This window comes from Sinocyclocheilus anshuiensis, unplaced genomic scaffold, assembly GCF_001515605.1.
Source record: "Sinocyclocheilus anshuiensis isolate Anshui unplaced genomic scaffold, SAMN03320099.WGS_v1.1 scaffold739, whole genome shotgun sequence".
Taxonomy (NCBI): Eukaryota; Metazoa; Chordata; class Actinopteri; order Cypriniformes; family Cyprinidae; genus Sinocyclocheilus; species Sinocyclocheilus anshuiensis.
Window position 1 is genome coordinate 840,168 of NW_015551105.1, and position 22,902 is coordinate 863,069.

A 22,902-nucleotide genomic window follows, 5' to 3' on the forward strand; every position below is an offset into this window, starting at 1 on the left:
CACTATTTCTGACGGATTTGTATACATCCATGTGTGTTTATACCACAAATCTTCTTAGGACAGCAGACTCCTTCCTCCAGCACATCAACTGCATACTCTCCCTCCCTCTCGCACAGCGGGGCAGGTTCATAACTGCACTCGGGTTCCACAGGAACCACACTACCATTCTCCAGACACTTGAACAGACAGCAGCCACGCAGAGAGCCGTTCCACACCTCACCCGGGGCGCGTGGAGCACCATCGTTATCCGTACACACTGATCACATGGAAATAACAGGCCATTAAGGCAAACAGCACTTTCTTTTGCATGCAAGCAAACGCATAGTGTGGCATTCTCACCGCACTGGTCCTCGGTGACACAGAAGGCGGAGTCTGCTCGGTGCAGGATGGTGCCGCTTTTACACACACACTCCTCTCTGATAGAAGAACAGGTGCTCTCCTCGTAGTAATCTCGGTTTTGACATGTTCGAGTCTTACATGTATTCACACAGGCTTTATATTCTTTACCAGGAGGACATTTGAGTGCTGCGTGTACAAACACATACGCAAAAGTGAATAAATATGCCACCAGTCAAAAGTGAAGCATTTAAGCAAAAACCTTCAGATGGTTTTTATGAAAATGCGTCCAAACATTTGACTAGTAGAGTATCTGTAAACACACTCACGGCAGAAGTTGCTTTTCCTCCAGCTGAAGCAGATCTGATGCGTGTAACAAATGGCCACATAAGCAGCCAGGAAGTCACACTCATGCTCTTTATAATGTAGGTCACCAGCCCATATCTTATCACAGAAGTGTTCTGGAGAAACCTTCAAAACAACATTTGGAAAAATAATCCATGATAAAATGGTCACATGTAGGGTAAGTATGAACTTTCACAAGCCAGTGGGGATGAAATTTCTCTATATTTCGCCAGAATATTAGCAAAACGTCAAATCAAAGGAAAAATCAGTGTTGTTTCAGTACTATTTATATACTATTATAGTAATTATTAATAACTTGAATTAGCCTTTATTTTATATTTCAGGTTTCCTTTTAATTTGTTTACTTTAGTAATTTTGTTATGGGCTTTTGCTACTATTTTGCTTTGATTTATTTTTATTTTAGTAATTTTAGTATTTCAACTTTTCAACTTTTTCAACTTCAAACTTTTACTTACTTTTATTTAGGTTTTATATTCAGTTGCCAAGGCAACATTTCAAATTTTTATGTTTTATTTTTTTAGTTTTTAATCTAATATTTATATTTTATTTATTTCAGCTTTATTTTTCCATTAATGTAAATGATCTGTAATAGCTTTAGTTTTAGTCAACAATAACAACATAGTTAAAAATGGGGGGAAAAAAGGGTAAAACAACCCCTTTATAAGGATTAATACAGTATGTGGGCCAAATTATGTATATCGAAAATGTAATGATTATTTAATTCTTTTAAATGTGAACAAGCTAAATAAGATTTTATAGCTAACGTTAAACACTCGTATTTACAAACAGCTTGTGCAATGGATGCAAGTGGGATGTTTGCACATGAATATGTATTCAAGCTTGTGTGTTGTACCTTGTGGTGACATTTAGAGAAAGGTCTTTGGTTGAGCATGGTGAAACATTTGGAGCAGTTGCCGGTGGTGCAGTTGTCTCCCACTCTGCGGAAGTAATCTGTATCCTCTGACGTATCCACCATCCATCCGTGCAGAAACACTGGGATGTCCTCAACATCCCGGACCACAGTACCGTTGGGCAGCCGCAGGTCATCAGCTGGATTACCATCACAACATCCTGAGAAAGAAAACAAAATATATCAAACACACTTATATGACCACAAATGACCGAAGGCTGTTATTAAAAGCAACAGAAAAAAACACATTCAGCTTCCAGAATGTGACATATTTCAGAATTAAACTAAATAGCTATTCATACAGGGTGGGACATTTTTTATCTGGATTTGGACATATTGTGAAAAGTAGGATATTATATTATTATTCGTCTACAAAATGCGAGTACAATACACTGACCACAGAGCCCCCTAGTGGAGGTGTTATCAGGAGCCGTGTACTGTAGGACCATGATGCCAGTGCTGTGGTACCACTTTATGTTGATCCCACCAGGTGTATTAATGATGTACATGGTCCCGGTGTCATCAATATTGAGGTTCTGTCTGGTGAGAGGAAGCCGGGCCGTAATCTGATTCACCGACACCTGTGTCAGATCAAACCATTGTTACACAGCAATATAAATCACATTTATGAGTCACAATTAAGCGGAGACACAAGATGCATGAATTATGATACAATTTTGACTTTTAAATAAATGAGAATTTCTATTGCAATTTTTTTGGATTTTACTCAGCAACCAATTTTATATTATGTAATTGCTGCTGAAATAATAGCTAATATAATAATACAGGTTTGTGTTTTGTTGTGTTCAGAACAACATGACTTCATGACTAAACAGGTCAAATCTTGCAGGCATTACCTTCCGGTCCAAGCGGTTGACCATAATTCTGTACGATTGAGTTGTAATGTTCAGCTTCTTAAAACACAGACCAGAGGTTCCACCAGAGGGAGTCTAACAGGAAGAGAGAAAGTAAACGAGCTTGTCATCCTCATTAGGATGATTATAATAGATAACATTTTAACATAAATATGCTAATAACACACTCACGGGTCTTCTGATGTAGTTCACACTCTGGAAGCAAAAGTCAAGCATTTAATAAAATGTAAAAAGCATATATAGAAGACCGCATATTTCCTCATGGTAGAGTGTTAGCTTGGGTTTACCTCACTGGTTGGGCATTTCTCAATGTGCCCAACTATTTTCTCTCTGGGCAGGTGGACCAGAATATAAGAACCGATATCATACAGAGCCACATTATTCCCATCAAACGTGATCACACGCAGGTCAGAGATTATAGAGCAGCGACCTGACAGAACACAAACACAGTCAAACATTAAACACCAATAACATGATAAAGCGTTTCTGAAGAACACTTTAACTTAATCAGTGTTGTTATTGTTAACAAAAACTATTAAAAATTGTTTTCAGTAACTGAAATAAAATATAAATATTAGATGAAAAACTTAAGGCCTGTTCAAACCAAGAACGATAACTATAAAGATAACTTTATTCGTTTCCACACCAATGCACGATGATGTTCTGTTTATTATAAGCGTGCGCTGCAGTTTTGTCATTTGTTGCTTTAAATGCTTGAGATCTTTAAAGCAGGATGGAGACTGACAACAAAGTTTTGTGTTCATCAGCTGGAAAAAAATTGTTTTGAAAGTGATTCCAACGATATAATTTCTCTGTGTTATTATCATTATGGTTGTGGCTATTCTTATAAATTTAGAATGATTTTTAAAACTATATATTAATCGTTATTGTTATAGTAATCAGTTATAGTCCTTGGTGTGAACAGACCTTTAAACTAAAAAAAAAAAAAAACCTTGAGTGAAAATTAGAAATGTTGCCTTTGCAACTAACTGAAAACTAAAATTGAAATTGAAAATAAATCAAATCTATATACTGTAGAAATATAAAAAAAAAATACTAATTACTAAAAATAGCTTAAAAATGAAAAAGAAAACTAAAAATAGAGATATAATATTAATATAGAATATAAATAAAAAACTAAAACACCACAGATATAAACACCTCCCATCTAGAGCAAATCTGTGTGTATGTCTTACATGGGCACTGCCACAGTGGGCAGCAGGGGTCTGTGTTAGTCTGGATCGGGGTCCCCAGCAGGTTGCACTGAGGCTGGCTGATGTTGTATCTGCAGTGCTGAGAGGAATTATGCAGCATCAGCTGTCCATTAAAGCAGATGTACTCACTGCACTCGTCAACACGCAATGAATATGGAGGCTGTAAGGATACAAAACAGAGACGTTCACGAGTTAGAAAGCATATAAACACTTCCACCACCAAAAGCTATATAAGGCACCTCTGGATGATTTTAGAAGGGATGCATTGATTAATTATCTTTTTTGTTCTTGAGTTATATTATGACAGATTTATCAGTTATTCACTGTACCACATCTTAACCCATGATTCTTCCCTCAGGGCATCAACATCCTGGCAAGCAGACAGGAATGACTTAAGAACAAAGAGTTAAGACTGGTAGAAGTGTTCACCCTATATAAATTAATGACTCGTTTTGAAGATGTCAGGGAGGGAAATGGGAGACGTCAACTCTCACTTTTAGTACTGTTGAATCCATCACTGATATCTCAGGGAAGATGAACAAAAACATATTTTTCAAAACATATCAAAGGCAAAACATATTTTTCTTAGAACACTCAGACATACTAGGGATTTTAACAATTCTCTGATTCTTAATCTTTAACTACAAGTTGTTGCCTGAACAACCACTGACTAATTACACCAATTTAAGTCTCATGAGTCTCAGCTGGACATACAGGTAAGTACGTTTTTTTTTTTTTAAGTTTCATTCATTCATTTTATTGACTTCAAATTCAAGGATTGAGTCAACAAACGATTCTTTGAATAAGTTAGTGAGCTATTGAACCGATTCAAACAAGTTCAACCCATGAGATCAAGACTGATATGTGTGTTTTAGTTTAAGTTTTACTAATATTGTTATCTGCTTTTGTAATTTTTATTAGTTCAGTATTTTTTTTATATTTCGATTTAAAATATTTAAGCTCTAATAAATTTTTTTCTGTTTTAAGTTTTATTCGTTTTTTTTATTTCAGCTTTATTTTAATTAATGAAAATGATTTTTAATAGTTTTAGTTAACAATAACAATACAAGAAAGATGTCTTGTCCATTAAATGTATTTGTATTATGGCTATTATTCATTCACTGTTTATTCAAAAACCATTAAAAGAACTAAACACTAAGAACATTGTTCCTTTTCATATTTAAAGTATATTTTACCATGAATATCATCAAATACTATAAAATGAAAATATTTAATAAGAATGAGCAACCCTAACACAAACTCTTACAGTGCAGGGCCCTGTGGGTAGAAGGAACGGAGGAAGCACTGTTGTTATTCCTGCTGTCTCCGGTGAAGGGGAGGGTGAAGGCATTATCTCAGAGGTTGTTGGTACTGCTGCTGTAGTAGTCGAGGGCTCCTCGGTTGTCGTGGAGACAGATGTTGTCTCCGCGGTGATGGTTGTTGAAGTCGGTTCTGAAGTTGTGGTCTCAGTTGTAATAACAGTGCTGGTTGTAGCGGGTGGGATGGTGGTTGTCGGAGAGGTCGTCTCTGGTTCGGTGGTGGGCTCGGGTGTGGTCATCACCTCTGTGGTTGAGGTAGATAAAGTGGTAAAAAGTGTTGTTATGGGCTCTGTAGTGGGCGTGGCTGTGCTGGTGGGCGGGGCAGTGCTGACTAGAGGGGGTTCTGTGGTTGGTGGAGAGGGAGTTGTGGGAGTTTCAGTGGAGGTGGCCAAAGTTGAAGAGAGTGTGGTTGGTGGTAATGTGGGTGTAGTTGGGCTGCCAATTAAATCCTCTGCTTCCAAAGGTGTAGTTATGATTGTAGTACTGGCAGTTGTGCTCGGAGCGGTGCTTGCTGTTGCCGTTGTGGTGGAGGGAGTTGTTGTGGTTGTAGTTGTGGTTATAGGAGCAGAGGTCGGAGCCGCTGTGGTTCTGTTTGATCGGGTCACGAACATGTAAGGAGTCGGAGTTGGAGATAGTATCACACCTGCAAGCACATCAGAAACAACACAGGTGCTAAGACAAATCTAACAGTGTGCATAAACGTTTATAAAAGATAGGATGATGATGAAAATGATGCATATGATGGATTCACACGTACAGTCTTCTTTGTAAACACACCGCCTGGTCACTTCATCCAACAGCATAGACTTGGGACAGCGTGGAAAACAACCTTCAACCCTAAACCAGATCAGAGAGTGAAAGACAACAGATTTGGATTTTGACTTTTTCTGAAGAAATTGTGAGGGTGAATCTCATAACAATATGTCTAGGTCATGTTTCCTCATAATAATAGATTTTGCATAAAAAACATGAAGCCTGTTTAACATTTTCTTATGCATTGTGACATGATTTTCTTGACAAATAAGTATATACTCACCCCAAAAATATCACAATATGTCCAGATGTTTTAGTTTTTTGGTTTATTGTTTTTGTAGTCCACATTAATGATTTTCATTAAAATTTTATTTTAAAGGGGTCGTTCACTGTTTTTTTTTCTAGGCTTGATTGTGTTTATGGGGTGCAGTCTAACATGTCTTAATGCTTTGTTTTTTAAAAAATGCATTATTTTTCACATAATTTACCTTTATTCCACACCGCTCTGTCCCTTCTCTGAGAAACGTGCTGATCATTTCCTTCTTTTATGAAGCCCCTCCCTCAGAAATAGGCAATGGGCTCTGATTGGTTAGCTAGCCCAGTGTGTTGTGATTGGCTAAACTGCCTCTAGTGTGCGTCTAAACATCCCGCCCCTCACCTCAGCGGCATGTGCTCCGGTTGTATTGTAAACAACGGCATCGTTAATATCGCTTAACAGTTTGAGCCCGATTGAGAAGCAGAGGATATTATTGAAGAGGATCGTGCAGAACCTGTGCAAGCATGGCTTTTAATGGTAGGCCTATGTTTTTTGTTTGTTGTTGTCTCATACTTTTAGATACGCTGTTATTTGTAAATGCTACTGCTTATGTTAGCTTTTAATATAGTTTTATCCTGATTAAAGCTTTAATACAGTACGGCAACTGCATGCACGTCCATGTTTTAACGCTTCTCATAGTTATGTGAAAATAAGTGTATAATTGTAACAGTTCATTGTTGGAGCTACAGAATCGCGATTCATATATGAATAGATTATTACGTGCAAACTGGCACCTCCAGTTTTCTCTTCCTCTTCTCTAAAGCAGCGCCGCATGGCCACGCCCCCTTTGTTGCCTTTTCCCGAGGGCGGGGTTTATCTGGGTTTGTTATGTCACAAGCCCCGGGAAGTTTAATTAACCATGATTAATTTTGTGACTTCAAAAGTTTCAAGAACTGTACTGTATGTTCTACAGTTAAAAACAACAGTTATTGAGGTTATTAATGTTAAAAATAAAATTATTTTACATTTAGTATTTACAGGTGCATCTCAATAAATTAGAATGTTGTGGAAAAGTTCATTTATTTCAGTAACCTCAGCAGTGCCACAAACTGATCACCTCCATGCCATGCCGAATTGAGGCAGTAATTAAAGCAAAAGGAGCCCCTACCAAGTATTGAGTACATGTACAGTAAATGAACATACTTTCCAGAAGGCCAACAATTCACTAAAAATGTTTTTTTTATTGGTCTTATGAAGTATTCTAATTTGTTGAGATAGTGAATTGGTGGGTTTTTGTTAAATGTGAGCCAAAATCATCACAATTAAAAGAACCAAAGACTTAAACTACTTCAGTCTGTGTGCATTGAATTTATTTAATACACAAGTTTCACAATTTGAGTTGAATTACTGAAATAAATGAACTTTTCCACGACATTCTAATTTATTGAGATGCACCTGTATTATATTTATATTATATTATATAAAAATACATTTCCGTTTACATCTAGATTTCATGTGTTTTTTAAGCATTTTAAATCAGATTAGTTTGATTATTTTAATATATTAATAATTTATTCATTTAAATCCTTGAGGCCCCCTAGTGGGCCCCGTCCCCCTGGATGAAAACCACTGTCCTAAAGACTTCATTTTCATAAATATCTTTCTTTTGGTTTTGAAACATGACAATGTATAATACCGGCCTTAGCAAATGCCTTTTGTATAACTGTCACATAAATTATTATATTAGCATATGCACATGGTCTTACAGAGGTAAAAACTGGCAGCGTGTTGCATCGGGGTCGTTGCATGTTTTCACACATGGACTGGCACATGCATGATATTTCCACTCACATATCAAGCGGTAGGGGATCACAAAACTGCTCTCTAAAATGCAGGAACACAATCATCATAAACATTAGAGACATAAGAGAAAGCACTGCAAATGAGGTTGGTAAGCTTGTAGGTTTATAGGAGTTATCTGATTGTATTTTTGGTGTAATATGAGCTTATATGAAATCCACACTTCCAATAAGTCTGTTTCCAGTAAGTCTGTAAAAGTCTGTGTCTGCTCTGTTTAATACATTGCATTATATTTAAATCCATTCCATAATCAGTGCAGGTAATACGGGCCTGATGGTTAGATAAATTATACGTGCACAGTATATTTGATATATAGATATTTGCAGACCGGTCTTACCCTCAATGATAAAACTGCTGCTGATTTTGAAGGTGTATGAGTGGTCGTAGTTCTGAGCTCGTGCGTGTGTATGAGAGAGAGTGAGGAAGACACCCTTCTGACTGTGCAACTCAAAGGACGATCGACCAGGTAACCACAGGCCCTGGTGGTGGATGAAGGTCGCCTTACGTCGGAACTCTTCCCCAGGCTGCCAGTGTTCCAGTCGTAACCGACGGTTCCCAGTAACACACAGAAAGTAGTTGGGCCTCTCTGCAGACTCCAGTGAGACAACAGGAAGTCCTGAAACAGTGCAAAATACCAAATACAACATCAGTAGATGCTACTATTCAGCTTTAAAATAAATGATAGAGATAAGCCACATGTAAAAAAAAAATTATTTCAGAGGCTGGTCGATTTAGTTCAATTGTCTAATAAGATGCAGACATATGATCAGCTGAGGACAAAAAGGAAGGAAAACCTGTTTTCCCCCATTCAGTATAGCTATACAATAATAATAATAATAAATCAATAAAGAAATATGGTAACACTTTATTTTAAGGTGTCCTTGTTACACATTACATGTACTTACTATTATAATAACAATTAATTATGCATAATTACATGCAAGTAACCCTAAGACAAACCCTAATCCTAACCCTAACCATATAGTAAGTACATGTAGTTAATTAATATTACTCAGTACTTAAATGTATAATTACACCGTAACAAGGATACCTTAAAATAAAGTGTAACCAGAAATATTACTATTGCAATAATGCTACTGTAATGCAAAAACTTTGTAAAAATGTAATAATAATAAAAATATTATTTAAAATAATATTTCAATTGTAAAAATTAAACAAATGAATTAAGAATTATGTAACTATTGCAATTAATGTTTTTATTTTGTAAAATAAAAAGATTATAAGTATTATTATTAATATTACTATTATTGTTCGATTTTACAGTACAACAGTAAAATAACATTATTAATATTTGTCTTAATTACTTCGCTTTCAAATGTTAAATACAGTGGCTTTATTTTGACAACAGATTTGATTCTCATCACAAATTTGGGAATGTGGTTGGCAAGTTAAGTTTTCGAAAGCATAAGCTCATATGAGCTTGCAAAGATGGAGTTTGTGTGGAGCAGCATTTAATGCAAACTAATCCACTCCAAAAAACAACAGATCATTGTATTTTGCAGTAAAGCATGTGTATGATGCATATTAGTTTTAGTCTTTTTCTTTCTGCAATTCGTTTTGCTTTTTGTTTTGCTGTTGAAGTGAAGAGTATGTGCTCACTGGAAGCTCGGTCCTTGTATAGTCCAGTTGTGATCATGAAGTGGAAAATGGTGCTGGGTTGAGCGTTGGTCCTCAGAAGGGGAAACACTTCACCGCTGCTCACATTCGCCCCAAACACACATACAGAGTCATTCTGCTCTGCACTAGACAGAGTGAACGGACCCTCTCCCAGCTCTAACCAAGCATACATACATAAAAAACTTAGGGCAAGATCTTCTGGTGCTTACAGAAGTATTCTAGTCAAATAAACAGTATAAATCATTCTTACCTTGGTTGTAATATTCACAGTCATATGCTGTTTAAAGAAACATACTTATATTAGCCGCAATCAGGTTGTATTATGAGTCTGCATGTGTTCTTTCAACATTACCAGCTTAAAAAGCAACATGAAACAGCATTAGCTGCGCATTTAACGTTTTTAATGTGACAAATCTGCAACTGAAACAGAATACAGAATCAGAGTCTGGTTATATTAACACATCCTGACAGCAAAGAGAAGCAGTCTTGAAAAAGTACAAACTGAATGCTGGGTCAGTTTTGCATTAGAAATGTTAGTTTGTCTATGCGTACAGTATTAGGGTCAAAGACGAGACATCTCATTTCGGTGTCTGCATCAAATTAAATTTACAAAAGTGACTTGATAGAAAGCATATTAAATGTAAGTAATGTGTCGGCTTTAATATTTCAAATACCTTTTGTGAATATAAAATGTCAAAATATGGATGTTGAAATAATGCTCCATCCTCAATCAGCATAACAGATATATATTTATGTACAAATGAAATAACATACTCATTCTGACCTATACTTTAAAATATGAAAATATGATCATACTAAATTTCATTATATTTTAAATGATAAAAAACCTAGTGGTTTGCAGGATAGTGGCAAAAATTGGTAAAGATTTAAAATGCAATTTATTAGTTTTTAGGGCTGCATTGTGATCCTTAAATAGAGTTTTTTAATTAATGATTCTGGTTCTAAATATGCCCGACAATTTTATATAACAGAAACCAAAATAAAATTTAATAGGACACATTCTAATTTAAAGCTGAATTAAACTTGGAATTGTTTTGATGCTTGAAAACCCCTTTTCGTCTTTGACCCATTATCCTACAATGACGGGTCAGAAGTTCATTTGCTTCATTATGTGTGTGCTTGTACTCACGACACACAGTGGGGGATCTCCAGTTCACCGTGACACCATTTTGACAGCATTTGTGTGCATATGCTGCAATACTGGTACACAGACATTCACAGTCACCCCCACGGTTGCAGTTGCAGGTGTCCGTTAGACAGTTCTTATAAAACCAGGTCACATCCACCTGAGGGACCACAAGGATTGGTTACGCACAATAAATGGCTATCTAAAATCTCAATTAGCCTGTCATGAACACACAATTGGTTATGCAACACACACTCAGGACTACTGACTTCCACCTGAATGTGTTAATGGTAGAATGTTCTAGCTTTTCAAACCTATACAGCCCCCTATTGATCAGAATTTGAATGGCAAACCGTCTCAAAGCTTCTATCATAAAAAATCTATCAGATGGTTCATCGCAGGCAGTGTGTTGTGTCTGTCTCATGCCGTCTGCCAGCCTGTGTGTGGCTGTAGGTAAGACGTGGCCTATTTATCTGTAGACAAAATGTGTTGTTAAACCCCAGAGGAGAGCTGCTCACCACATTGTGACATGGAGCAAATACGTCACTGTAGAGAAGGCCGCACTCCCGCTTAGCATACGGCTGCCGACTGAGATCTCCTTCACACAGTCTGCGAACTACAAAGTCGCTCTCACACTGCACACACATTAACACATAAAAGCTGTTTAGTCAATCTAAACTTCAAGTGTAACTCAGTACAGTTTACTATGCTTTTACACTAGTAATAAAAGTATGGAAGAAACCATGGTTAACATGAAATTTTTTAAGAATACATACTGTATAAAATTGGGGGTCAGTGAGATTTTTTAATGTTTTTAAAACAAGGCTTTAATGATCACCAGGTCTGCATTTATTTGCTCAAAAATACAGTTAAGTAGACTAATATTGCGAAATATTATTTTATTTTAAAATGTAATTTATTCCTGTGATCAAAGCTGAATTTTCAGCATCATTACTCCAGTCTTCAGTGCCACATGATCCTTCAGAAATCATTCTAATATGCTGATTTTCTGCTCAGGAAACATTAAAGTGATAGTTTACTCAAAAATGAAAATTACCCCATGACTTGCTCACCCTCAAGCCATACTAGGTGTATATGACTTTCTTCTTTCATACGAATACAATCAGAGTTATATTAAAAAATGTCCTGGCACTTCCAAGCTTTATAATGGCAGTGAATGGCTGTTGGGATTCAATAGTCCAATAGAAGTCCAATAAAGTGCATTCATCCATCATAAAAAGTACTCCACACGTTTAAAAACTAATTTCTTTTAAAGAAAAATCTTACTGACCCCAAATGTTCTAACAGTAGTGTACATTTAGTGTACTCCAGTATCCTGAAGTGTCATACCTGTCCAACAGCCCAGCTGTCTCCAAAGGCCTGTGTGTTACTGACCTCCATATGTCCAGCTGTGGTCATGTCATTTACTGTTACCATGTCAAAGTTTCCACACAAACCACTCATTTGACCCTAAAAACACAGCCAAATACATTATAGTAAGATACATGGTTGATACAGTATAAAATTATACTGATGATCGAGAGAAAACAAGCTCTGACCTTCCACTGGGGTCCAGCACGAATATGGACAGTGGTCTTGCGGTCCCATAAAATGGTCAGATCTTGAGCAGGAAAGTGAACCACAGTGTAGTATCCCGCACCCCACAGCTGAAACTCATATCCTCTTCCCACAACAGTAGATGAGCTCTGACAAGCACAAACCAATTCAAATCAACACCGATTACAGTAAATACAGACTAAAATATATGCATCTTAACTTAGAAACAATTACAGTCTCCTAGTTTGTGAAAGGACAAATGTGCCATTAAACAACTGAAGATGGGTTATGTCTTGTACTCACAGGTTTACCAGAGTTGTCACTGAAGTAGATTTTAGTGAGGCCAACATAGATGAGCAGGTACTTCATGCAAACAATCCCACTTTCGTAGCAATCTTTATTTTGAGCCATGATGGACACCTCCGGATCGCCAACACTCTACATATAGACATAAGATTAACAAAAGTATAGTGAGCAATCGATACATGACTCATTATCATCTCTGGCTTCTTTCACACTGTCAGTTTTTGGGATTGACAACCGCATTTAGTTAAAGGTGTGAGTCTCAAAATGTCCCGTTCACACAGCAACTTACAGTAGCGTCTGGAATACTGTCTGTATGAACGTGCAACGGGAGTCAAGCCTGTATTCCTCACCAGTAACCATAGCAACAGTGACCAAAGTAATATCAAAGATGCCAACGTCCATAAAACTGAAAGTCTTATCACTTTCTGACATGACAAGAGTACAATCGAGCTCCGAGTTCATCCGTCAAATCTTCATTAACCGACAGCAGATTTTATATTTGGGTGGAGAGGGGAGCATTTGAGTCGTTTTTTTTTTTTTGAGAAATCAATATTTTTATTCAGCAAGGATGCATTAAATTGATCAAAAGTGACAGAAAAAGACATTTATAATAAAATCTCTAGTCAAGTTAGTCTAGTCTAGTCAACTCTAGTTCAAGTAAATAGTGTTCTTTTGATCTTTCTATTCTAAAAAAAAATTTATCATGTTTTCCACAAAAATATAAAGAAGCACAACTGTTTTCAAGATAATAAGAAATGTTTTTTTCAAATCAGCATATTAGAATGATTTCTGAAGGATCATGTGACACTGAAGACTGGCGTAATGATGCTGAAAATTCAGCTTTGCATCACAGGAATAAATTACATTTTAAAATATATTCAAATAGAAAACGGTTCTCATAAATTGTAAAAATATTTCACAATATTACTGTTTTTACTGTATTTTTGATCAAATAAATGCAGCCTTGGTGAATATAAGAGACTTAAACATTTTATGACAGTAAAATCACACTGACCCCAATCTTTTGAACGGTAATCCCATCCCAGTCTCATCCCAATGGTTGAGCAAGAAGCTGATATGTCGGACCTCTCAAACAAGCAATGTTTTGAAAGTGCCACAGAGTCACTTTGTTTACACTCTTCAGGAATTCAACCAATGAATGTCTTAATTATAGATCTATATATCTGCATATTAAACTAGGATAGGAGAAAGTAATTTAACATTAAAAAGTGACGCATCTTATTTAAATTGCTGATGCATCAGCTCATAGGCAGTATTATATCATATGCAACAAATCCTTGTGTGTTGTTGTGTGTGTGTGTGTGTCTGTGACTAAAGCCATTTCTTTTTGTCGTGATGGAAAAGTCTGTCCCCCGGGTAGATCAGTAGACTCCTTAGAGAATCACTGGCCTTTAGGAGACACCAAAGTCTATTCACCTGCACCTTAAGCATCCACACACACACACACACAAACGACGCACACATGCATACACACTTTCTCAGTCATTAAGGGCAGTAACAGGTTGCATTGCGTAGGCTGATAGGGAACAGATTGCTCTTTGTTATATGCGGCTCTTTGCTGAGTTTCTGTGCTGGGACTGACATTAACTCTGGCTCCATTACCACAGCCCTGTTCTAATTAAAAATCCCCTCTGATTTTCCCAAGATTAGAGGCGGTAGAAGCAGATCTCTTTTCCTGCTACTTTATCCATCCCTACTGAAGTCCGCAACGTGTGAGAGCACACACACGCACACACTCTTTGGCCCTTCGTTAAAAATTCTTCAGTTTAAAGGTGCAACACGTTCCGCTGGTGAAACGCACCCTTTGTTGAAGGCAAGCTGGTAAGCGCCTCTCCACTTGGTCCTAAGACCAGCACACAAGGCAAACGATCGTCGCCGTTTTACAGAACTTGTACACAAAGATATGCTTACTCTTACATTTAAGCTTACCCACACAAAAAAGCACTATTACCATGGTACATGTCCAGAAACCATGGTAAAACTGTCGACCACTGTGGGTTTTTTAAATGACCGATGGTTATAACTACAGTGGAGGGTGGGCAATATACAGTAATGCCTGTAATCCAAAAATGGTAAATACCATTTAAAAGTTTGGGTTAAGTAAGATTTTTTTTCTCGCAAAATACATTATACTTAAGTATTATATGCATTAAATAGATTTTTAAAAAACGACATTAAAGACATTTATAATGATTAAAAAACATTTCTATCTAAAAAAAAAAAAAAGCTGTTCTTTTGAATTTTCTACCGACCCCAAACTTTCAAACAAAGTCTCTAATTTCAAAATAGACAGATATCAGATTTATAGGTCTGGTCAACACGTGTCTAAACAGCATGGTGCATTTTGGCTTTTTTTTTTTTGCTAGAGTCACAAACAAGCACACTCAGGAAGTACCTTGACCAGGTAAACCTGGCAGTCACTGACATAATCATACTCCAGGCCATCAAATGTGTGGTAATGACGGTCACTGTAAATGGTACACACAGCTGGACACGGTGAATATGTGCAGTTAAAGAACCCACGATGACACACACTGGAAAGAGTCAGAGAAACCAAGTGAAATATTACTGAAATATACACACATACACTGTGATTCTGCAATTAGAGGCTTTTCTGATTATTCAAACTATTGAAAAAAAAATTTTTTTTTCTAACAATGGTTCTTCTATATTAAAACAACTATCACATATGGAAAAAATATATAATCACGGCCTTTACCAACCATAAAGTGAATTTTGTTATAATGCATCATAGTGTGGATTTTTTGTTATGACTTGTAATGGTGATGACATTTATAATTTTTGGGAGAAATTTTTAAATGTTTGGGGTTGGTAACACTTTTTCAATGTTTTAGAAAAGAAGTCTCTTATGCTCACCAAGGCTGCTTTTATTTGATTAAAATACATTAAAAATGTAATGTAAAAATGTAATTATTCCAGTGATGCAAAGCTGAATTGTCAGCATCATTACTCCAGTCTTCAGTGTCAAATGATCCTTCAGAAACGATTCTAATATGCTGATTTGGTGCTGAAAACACATTTTAAAAGTTAAAAAGGGATTCTGTCATATATAGCCTTTCAACACTCTTAATTTGGAAATAGTAATTAGACACACCGACGGGGAACAGAAAAGTTCCACTAATTGAAGAATCACCCATTAACAGGAATTATGGAAGCTAAGCACACTGAAACAAACTGACCAGCGGTAGCATGGAGTGTCCACTGACTCTCCAGGGAGATACTCTAGACCGAGCCATGCACAAGGGCAGTTCTCCGGGTAATAGCATTCTCCATTATGAGCCACTAGCCTGCACCAATTGAAGAAGATGGTGTAACATTACATGCTCTGGTGTCAATGGACACGCATACGTTTCAAAACATTTGTTCCAAATGCAAAGACGACAGCGATTACCCAGCAGGACATCCACATCCTGGTACACATGGGGTCATGGGAGGGCAGGTCAGGTTCAGCATCAGGTTTCGACAGGTCAGTTCACAGGCCACGCCCATTCCTGAAGGTCCACGCCCACTCTGACCCCTGCAGCTATAGTAGACTTTTCCATTGGGACAATCTCCTCTCTCAGGCTCTGAAAAAATGGATGGAGAGAGAATGGTTGAAAGAAAGAGTATAATATCAAACTAAACTAAAGTGGTGCTAGTCCAAGCAAAAGTTGTTTCTAATTCAGCTGCTGCGAAATTTATAGTCGGTTGCTTGCTGGACTAAGTCAAAAAACGTCCACCCCCAAGTCTCTATGATATTCTGGTCTCTAGATATGACTCCTGGCTTCAGTCTGACTAAATTTTCCACTCTCCTCAACAAGACACATGACTTCAGGTATCATTTAAAACGATACGGGAAAGAGTTATGTGCCAATGTTTAGCAATTTGAGTTAGGGCTGTGGTCAAATCCATAGTCATGAGTATGAGTAATAGTGATGATTGCACTACTAATAATTATCAAAGGGAATTAGGGTTAACAGGCAACCAGTTCAATCTAAATGGTTAAAATCTATTGAATTGAAAAACAAAAATGGACACATTAATAATGCAGCAACCTGAATACTGTTGAAGATTTTAAATCACAGCCAAATCTTGCAAATGAGCAATGTCCTACTATTTTGTCATTTGGAAAAGTCTGGAAAAAAGTCAAATAGACAAGAAAAAAAGCAAAAAGTGGAATTTGCCGTCTACAACCCCACAAGTCTCCCTCTTTCTTTGTGCATGTGTATCTGAGGTTCAGATCTGTCCAGCATTCAGTCCGCTCAATGCGTTACCTCTGAGGAATGTACTGTGACCCTCTAAGATGAAAACACTTTTTCTCAGGGAAAATAGAGGTAAGAGTGAATAGAGGGTCAAAGAGACTGATGAAATGGAGCAAAGAAAAAGTAAAAAACTAAGTTTACCTCTCTCTTCAGACACACACTCCATACGACCGTTTCTGCAGAGACTAAAGAAAAATCATTATGAAATTTAAACAAACACAGCAATGCCCAAAATAAATTATAAAAATATATACCTGTTAAATAAAAAATTTCATTCAATAAATAGCACACATGTATTATGTATTCTTATGTATGGATAATTAGTTTCCTATGCTCACCATTCCTGCATTTATTTGATCAAAAATACAATAAACATTGTGATATATTATTATCACTAAAAGTTACAAGATTGGGAAATGATGCATTTAGGATTCAAACTCAGCTCGTAAGACCATGCAAACCTACTGCACATCCTCCATGTCCACACACTCACCATGGTCCAGAAGAGCTGAAGGACACTTCACCAGGCTGAAACACTGAACCCATGAAATAACAGTGACACTGGGAGCTGAAAGCAAACAAGACCCAGTGAGAAAAGGAGAAACTATGTCCTTTTATATGCAACTATTCGGAAATAACAAGACGAGGGTTGGGTTGTTGGTGTTTGGTGTATTCAGACGTACAGCAGCACACAGCGCTGGCGAGCGTGATCGTAGAATGTTCCCTCTGTGCAGCTGCATCCTTCAGCACAGTCGCCATCACACACTTCACCACTGCTGATTGACTGACACGTCCTCCCGCATGCTGATGTGCACGGGTGATACATCATCCCTCCTAAACACACCATACCTACACACACATGCATGCTCATATTACTTATTACTCATACAAAGGGCAGATAGACAGACAAACAGATGTAGTGATGACCAACGAACCGCACTCAGAGACGTGTGCTCTGAAGTTGATGGTGACATGATGTTTGTTGCAGATGTATGCGTAGTGGGACAGAGCAGCACAGAGGCAGGCGCTGCCACATCGACAGGCCTGGTAGCGGCACTGCTGGTGGTACATGCTGGGACTCACATATGCATGGCATGGCGCAAACACTTCCTCCAAAAGCACATCACACCTGGCAGCATAAAACACTGAAACAAAAACCTTTTCAGCATCACATGAACGTCTAGAAATCAAACAACAGATTAAATGCTAACGTAAGGATAGATCAATTAATCAGAACTTGATTTGGAGGCTATAGAATTTAATGACATTCTGAATGTGGTTTATTTGCCAAGAGTGCACAAACACACCAAAAATTTGGTATGGTTTCCAGGAGCTCTAGGTACTTACATGCATGCATATATACACAAGGAAATACAGCGAAATAATTAAGTCGAATTTTTAAAAAGTTAACATAATATATTGTACATCTAAAAAAAATACATATAAAGTTAGAAAAACGCAAAGTAATATAAATAATAAATTAGCATCTGCACCTACATTTTGCTCTCTTCTGTAACCTCAGAGTTGACTTTTGGGACAAGCGTGAATATTGTAACTGTGATAAGCAAAGGGAAAACATATGTACCATTTTGCTGGTTCATTTCACAGGGGTCAATAATGGGTATGTTGACAGGGCTTAAGCATGCTGAAGACACTTTCCAGGCGTTGACGTGCAGCTGTGGAGTTCCTTCAATCATCCCGGCAGGAGAACTGGAGGATAATAACACATTTACTTATGCACCAAGCATTTACATTTATGCATTTATGAGATGCTTTTATTCAAAGGGTGTTAGCATTGCATTCACGGTATACATTTTATAAGTTCACGCATTCCCTGGGAATCGAAAACGTGACCTTGGTGTTTCTAGCCAAGCACATACTCATGTCAAGCACACACTTATGTTAATAAAAGAGACTGCATAATGCAACCTAGAAAGATATTGAAAGACATTTAAAATGTTTTGCTGAAAGAAATTCAGAGGTTTAGCCTCCGTTTCTCACAGGAAATCATCCCGTAGGTTTCCGTTGAGGGTCCCGCAGAGGCCGAGCGTGGAGCCCATCCAGGTGCTGTCCAGCTGAAGGTAGATTCGTCCACCCTGCCAATCATACTGAAACCTCAGGCCAAACACAGACCGCAGACCAACAAACATCGACGTTAGCCGCCGAACGTTCACCATGTCTAACAAACAAATAGAAAAAAAGAAATGGGAACTACAATTTAATCCAATATTATTTTTTCAGGTAACATAAATATTTAAATGTGTAATTGTAAAATTTTTGGTTATTTTTGAATTTATTCATTCAATTTAATTTTTATTTATTTTCTTTTGCTGTCTACTTTCTTTATTGCTCTAATAGCTTTTTACTATTCTTAATTATATCTCCATTCTTTTTACTATCATTATGTAATCTCACTATTTCTCAGCATTTTTAACTAACTAAACTCATATATTATATTTATTACTGCATTTCGAAATGTGAAATAAAAGATAATGGACTTTAGAAAAAATTAGAAAAGTAGATATGATCTAGGAATGTCCCTCACAGTTGCGCTTTCATCTAACTAAATAGGCTTCAGCCATAAGAATACATTTACTGTTAAAGTAGCCCAATACTGATGTAAAACTGAGAACCTTACCATCCGAGTAAGGCAAATTGACAGCCATACTGGCCCCAATAACAATTTCCCCCTCTCTGGTGAGAGTGACCTGCCTGCTGACATCTTCATCCACCACCAGAGCCACTGAGTGGATGCAAGAGTGTTCCTGAGACTGAGAGATGAGAGAGCCTCCAGTAAACACACACAAAACGTCTTTGATGACAAACATACCCAGAAACACTCTTCTTACCTCTCCACAGGCTCTGTACTGTAGTGTGACAGTAAACTTGGTGCTGCCACGGCTCTTCACTAGCACATACTGGCAAGAGCCCATGTGCATGAAGATCCGCCCATCGAATGTGGTCACATGTGCGTCACCCATTACTGTGCATTCCGCTGGGGGTTAAAAAATAATCATATTTGAATGCTTTTGCATTCACTCACAAAAGTTTCCTTGAAAAATGTTGTGTTTGCTGACAAAATTTTGCATTCATTGCAAAAGTGTTGTGCTCCCCTGAGAAGCTTTGCATTACTTGCAAAAGTTTTGCGTTCCCCCAAGAAACTTTGTTCACTCGCAAAACTTTTGCATTTGCCTGAGAAACTTTTCTGCTTTTAATTACAAAAGTGTGTTCTCCCCGAGGAACTTTGTATTTGATCGCAAAACTTTTGCGTTCACCCAAAATAAAATCCCATTAGCTTGCAAAACTTTTGTGCTTGCCCAAGAAACTTTGCGTTCACTCAAAAAAGTTTTGCATTGCCCTAGAAAAATGTTGTGTTTGCTCACAAAAGTTTTGTGCTTCCCTGAGAAATGTTATATTTGATTGCATGAACTTTTGCATTTGCCCCCCAAAAAACTTTGCATTTCATACACAAAAGTTTTGCGTTCACTTGCAAAGGATGCTAACGTTTTGTTAGCGAATTTTCTCGGAAGAACATTACATTAAAAAACATTGTGTAAAAAGAACTTAGTAGTTACGATAAACCTAAAATACAAAGATGTCTGTTTTTTTAAATGCTTTTAGTATGGTATTCTGTAAAACTGGAGGATTATATCTCCATTCTTTTTACTATCATTATGTAATCTCACTATTTCTCAGCATTTTTAACTAACTAAACTCATATATTATATTTATTACTGCATTTCGAAATGTGAAATAAAAGATAATGGACTTTAGAAAAAATTAGAAAAGTAGATATGATCTAGGAATGTCCCTCACAGTTGCGCTTTCATCTAACTAAATAGGCTTCAGCCATAAGAATACATTTACTGTTAAAGTAGCCCAATACTGATGTAAAACTGAGAACCTTACCATCCGAGTAAGGCAAATTGACAGCCATACTGGCCCCAATAACAATTTCCCCCTCTCTGGTGAGAGTGACCTGCCTGCTGACATCTTCATCCACCACCAGAGCCACTGAGTGGATGCAAGAGTGTTCCTGAGACTGAGAGATGAGAGAGCCTCCAGTAAACACACACAAAACGTCTTTGATGACAAACATACCCAGAAACACTCTTCTTACCTCTCCACAGGCTCTGTACTGTAGTGTGACAGTAAACTTGGTGCTGCCACGGCTCTTCACTAGCACATACTGGCAAGAGCCCATGTGCATGAAGATCCGCCCATCGAATGTGGTCACATGTGCGTCACCCATTACTGTGCATTCCGCTGGGGGTTAAAAAATAATCATATTTGAATGCTTTTGCATTCACTCACAAAAGTTTCCTTGAAAAATGTTGTGTTTGCTGACAAAATTTTGCATTCATTGCAAAAGTGTTGTGCTCCCCTGAGAAGCTTTGCATTACTTGCAAAAGTTTTGCGTTCCCCCAAGAAACTTTGTTCACTCGCAAAACTTTTGCATTTGCCTGAGAAACTTTTCTGCTTTTAATTACAAAAGTGTGTTCTCCCCGAGGAACTTTGTATTTGATCGCAAAACTTTTGCGTTCACCCAAAATAAAATCCCATTAGCTTGCAAAACTTTTGTGCTTGCCCAAGAAACTTTGCGTTCACTCAAAAAAGTTTTGCATTGCCCTAGAAAAATGTTGTGTTTGCTCACAAAAGTTTTGTGCTTCCCTGAGAAATGTTATATTTGATTGCATGAACTTTTGCATTTGCCCCCCAAAAAACTTTGCATTTCATACACAAAAGTTTTGCGTTCACTTGCAAAGGATGCTAACGTTTTGTTAGCGAATTTTCTCGGAAGAACATTACATTAAAAAACATTGTGTAAAAAGAACTTAGTAGTTACGATAAACCTAAAATACAAAGATGTCTGTTTTTTTAAATGCTTTTAGTATGGTATTCTGTAAAACTGGAGGATACGTTTTTTTTATTTACCAGTGCAATTGTTTTCGGTGCAGTTCCACACTCCTCCCATACAGACACTGAAAATGTAATTCACATTAGATGCATTCACCCATGAATTTGACACATGACTGGTTCGCTTATTATGGAAAGATTTTCTATTTTTAGCTACTGTGGTTAACTAGTGGTTCAAAATTTGTTTTAGGTGTAAAAAGAGTAAAAATTAGATTTTTCTAACCAGACAGTACAGCCCTGCTCCAATACATGACCAAGAGGATATGCTGTACCATGGTACACACAGGGGCACTGAGACACTGCTATACAGGTTCCATTCTGCAAAATCAGACCTGAGACAGGCCAGAGAGAAAGAGAAGCCATGAGTGAAAAAAGTTAAATAACTACAGCATGCATTCTGAAGTGCCCTAAACAGCTCAACAGCTAAACAACATTTGTACTCTCCTTATAATAGCAAACAATCACAAATATTAACATTTTGACTCCCATTTAAGCATCTGATTATTGGTCTTACCATCTGGGCAGTAGCATCCATCCAGACAGTGTAGATTGGTGCCTAAACACTCCTTCTCGAATGTGCATGTGGGTGGGCAGCAGCTGATACAGTCTCTGTGGACAAAACTATCCTCACATCCGTCCGCTGAAATACAAACATATCACATCACAAGCTGCAAAGTTTATGTCATGTGTTTCCTTCATGACATGAAAGCCGACTGACCGCATGTAGGAAAACTGTCCCTCCATTCTCTGACGGGGTATCCCACATGAGAACAGGCCCTGGTGTACTCAACAAGAGTCCGACAAAATGTCTCCTCATCATCTGATCTGGAGATTAAAAAAAAAAAAAACTTAAAATGTAATAAACCCAAAACAGACCAAAGGACAAATAGTTCTAAAAAAAAAAAGAACGTAGGGGAAAAGTCAGTACTTTTAGTATGGTGATATGAGACTGTACAGCTGCAAGTTCAACATGCTCCTGCAACCTGATCCTCTCACTACCTCTTCAATCAACAGTTGAGTCTGAATCTGTTCATAAACTCTAGCAGCTATTTCATCACTGTAATCAATACACACTACACACACACACTCATAACAAATACTCATACAATGCACAGCATGCACAGCACACACATACCTATAGTATAGGCTATACATATATTCACAA

General features: G+C 37.4%; 1 protein-coding gene across 1 annotated transcript in view; it reads right to left on the minus strand.

Annotated features, from left to right (window-relative positions):
* The window catches only part of LOC107662850 (otogelin-like protein), a 31,262-nt gene that overhangs the window by 597 nt on the left and 7,763 nt on the right, over positions 1-22,902 (minus strand). Inside the window, exons 10-46 of the mRNA XM_016452964.1 lie at positions 22,456-22,562; positions 22,252-22,377; positions 21,961-22,069; positions 21,756-21,802; positions 20,941-21,086; positions 20,730-20,862; positions 19,670-19,815; positions 19,459-19,591; positions 18,822-18,999; positions 18,406-18,530; positions 17,756-17,965; positions 17,504-17,669; positions 17,314-17,388; positions 16,962-17,005; positions 15,971-16,145; positions 15,759-15,866; positions 14,954-15,092; positions 12,508-12,669; positions 12,234-12,347; positions 12,025-12,144; positions 11,193-11,309; positions 10,678-10,834; positions 9,778-9,804; positions 9,510-9,683; positions 8,227-8,505; positions 7,796-7,913; positions 5,778-5,857; positions 4,969-5,663; positions 3,684-3,861; positions 2,775-2,917; positions 2,659-2,682; positions 2,470-2,562; positions 2,010-2,193; positions 1,556-1,773; positions 666-807; positions 340-525; positions 44-256 (exon numbers count right to left, since the gene is read on the minus strand). Of these exons, the coding sequence (XP_016308450.1) occupies positions 44-256; positions 340-525; positions 666-807; positions 1,556-1,773; positions 2,010-2,193; positions 2,470-2,562; positions 2,659-2,682; positions 2,775-2,917; positions 3,684-3,861; positions 4,969-5,663; positions 5,778-5,857; positions 7,796-7,913; positions 8,227-8,505; positions 9,510-9,683; positions 9,778-9,804; positions 10,678-10,834; positions 11,193-11,309; positions 12,025-12,144; positions 12,234-12,347; positions 12,508-12,669; positions 14,954-15,092; positions 15,759-15,866; positions 15,971-16,145; positions 16,962-17,005; positions 17,314-17,388; positions 17,504-17,669; positions 17,756-17,965; positions 18,406-18,530; positions 18,822-18,999; positions 19,459-19,591; positions 19,670-19,815; positions 20,730-20,862; positions 20,941-21,086; positions 21,756-21,802; positions 21,961-22,069; positions 22,252-22,377; positions 22,456-22,562 (5,591 nt within the window). The remainder of the gene's footprint in view (positions 1-43; positions 257-339; positions 526-665; positions 808-1,555; positions 1,774-2,009; positions 2,194-2,469; positions 2,563-2,658; positions 2,683-2,774; positions 2,918-3,683; positions 3,862-4,968; positions 5,664-5,777; positions 5,858-7,795; positions 7,914-8,226; positions 8,506-9,509; positions 9,684-9,777; positions 9,805-10,677; positions 10,835-11,192; positions 11,310-12,024; positions 12,145-12,233; positions 12,348-12,507; positions 12,670-14,953; positions 15,093-15,758; positions 15,867-15,970; positions 16,146-16,961; positions 17,006-17,313; positions 17,389-17,503; positions 17,670-17,755; positions 17,966-18,405; positions 18,531-18,821; positions 19,000-19,458; positions 19,592-19,669; positions 19,816-20,729; positions 20,863-20,940; positions 21,087-21,755; positions 21,803-21,960; positions 22,070-22,251; positions 22,378-22,455; positions 22,563-22,902) is intronic.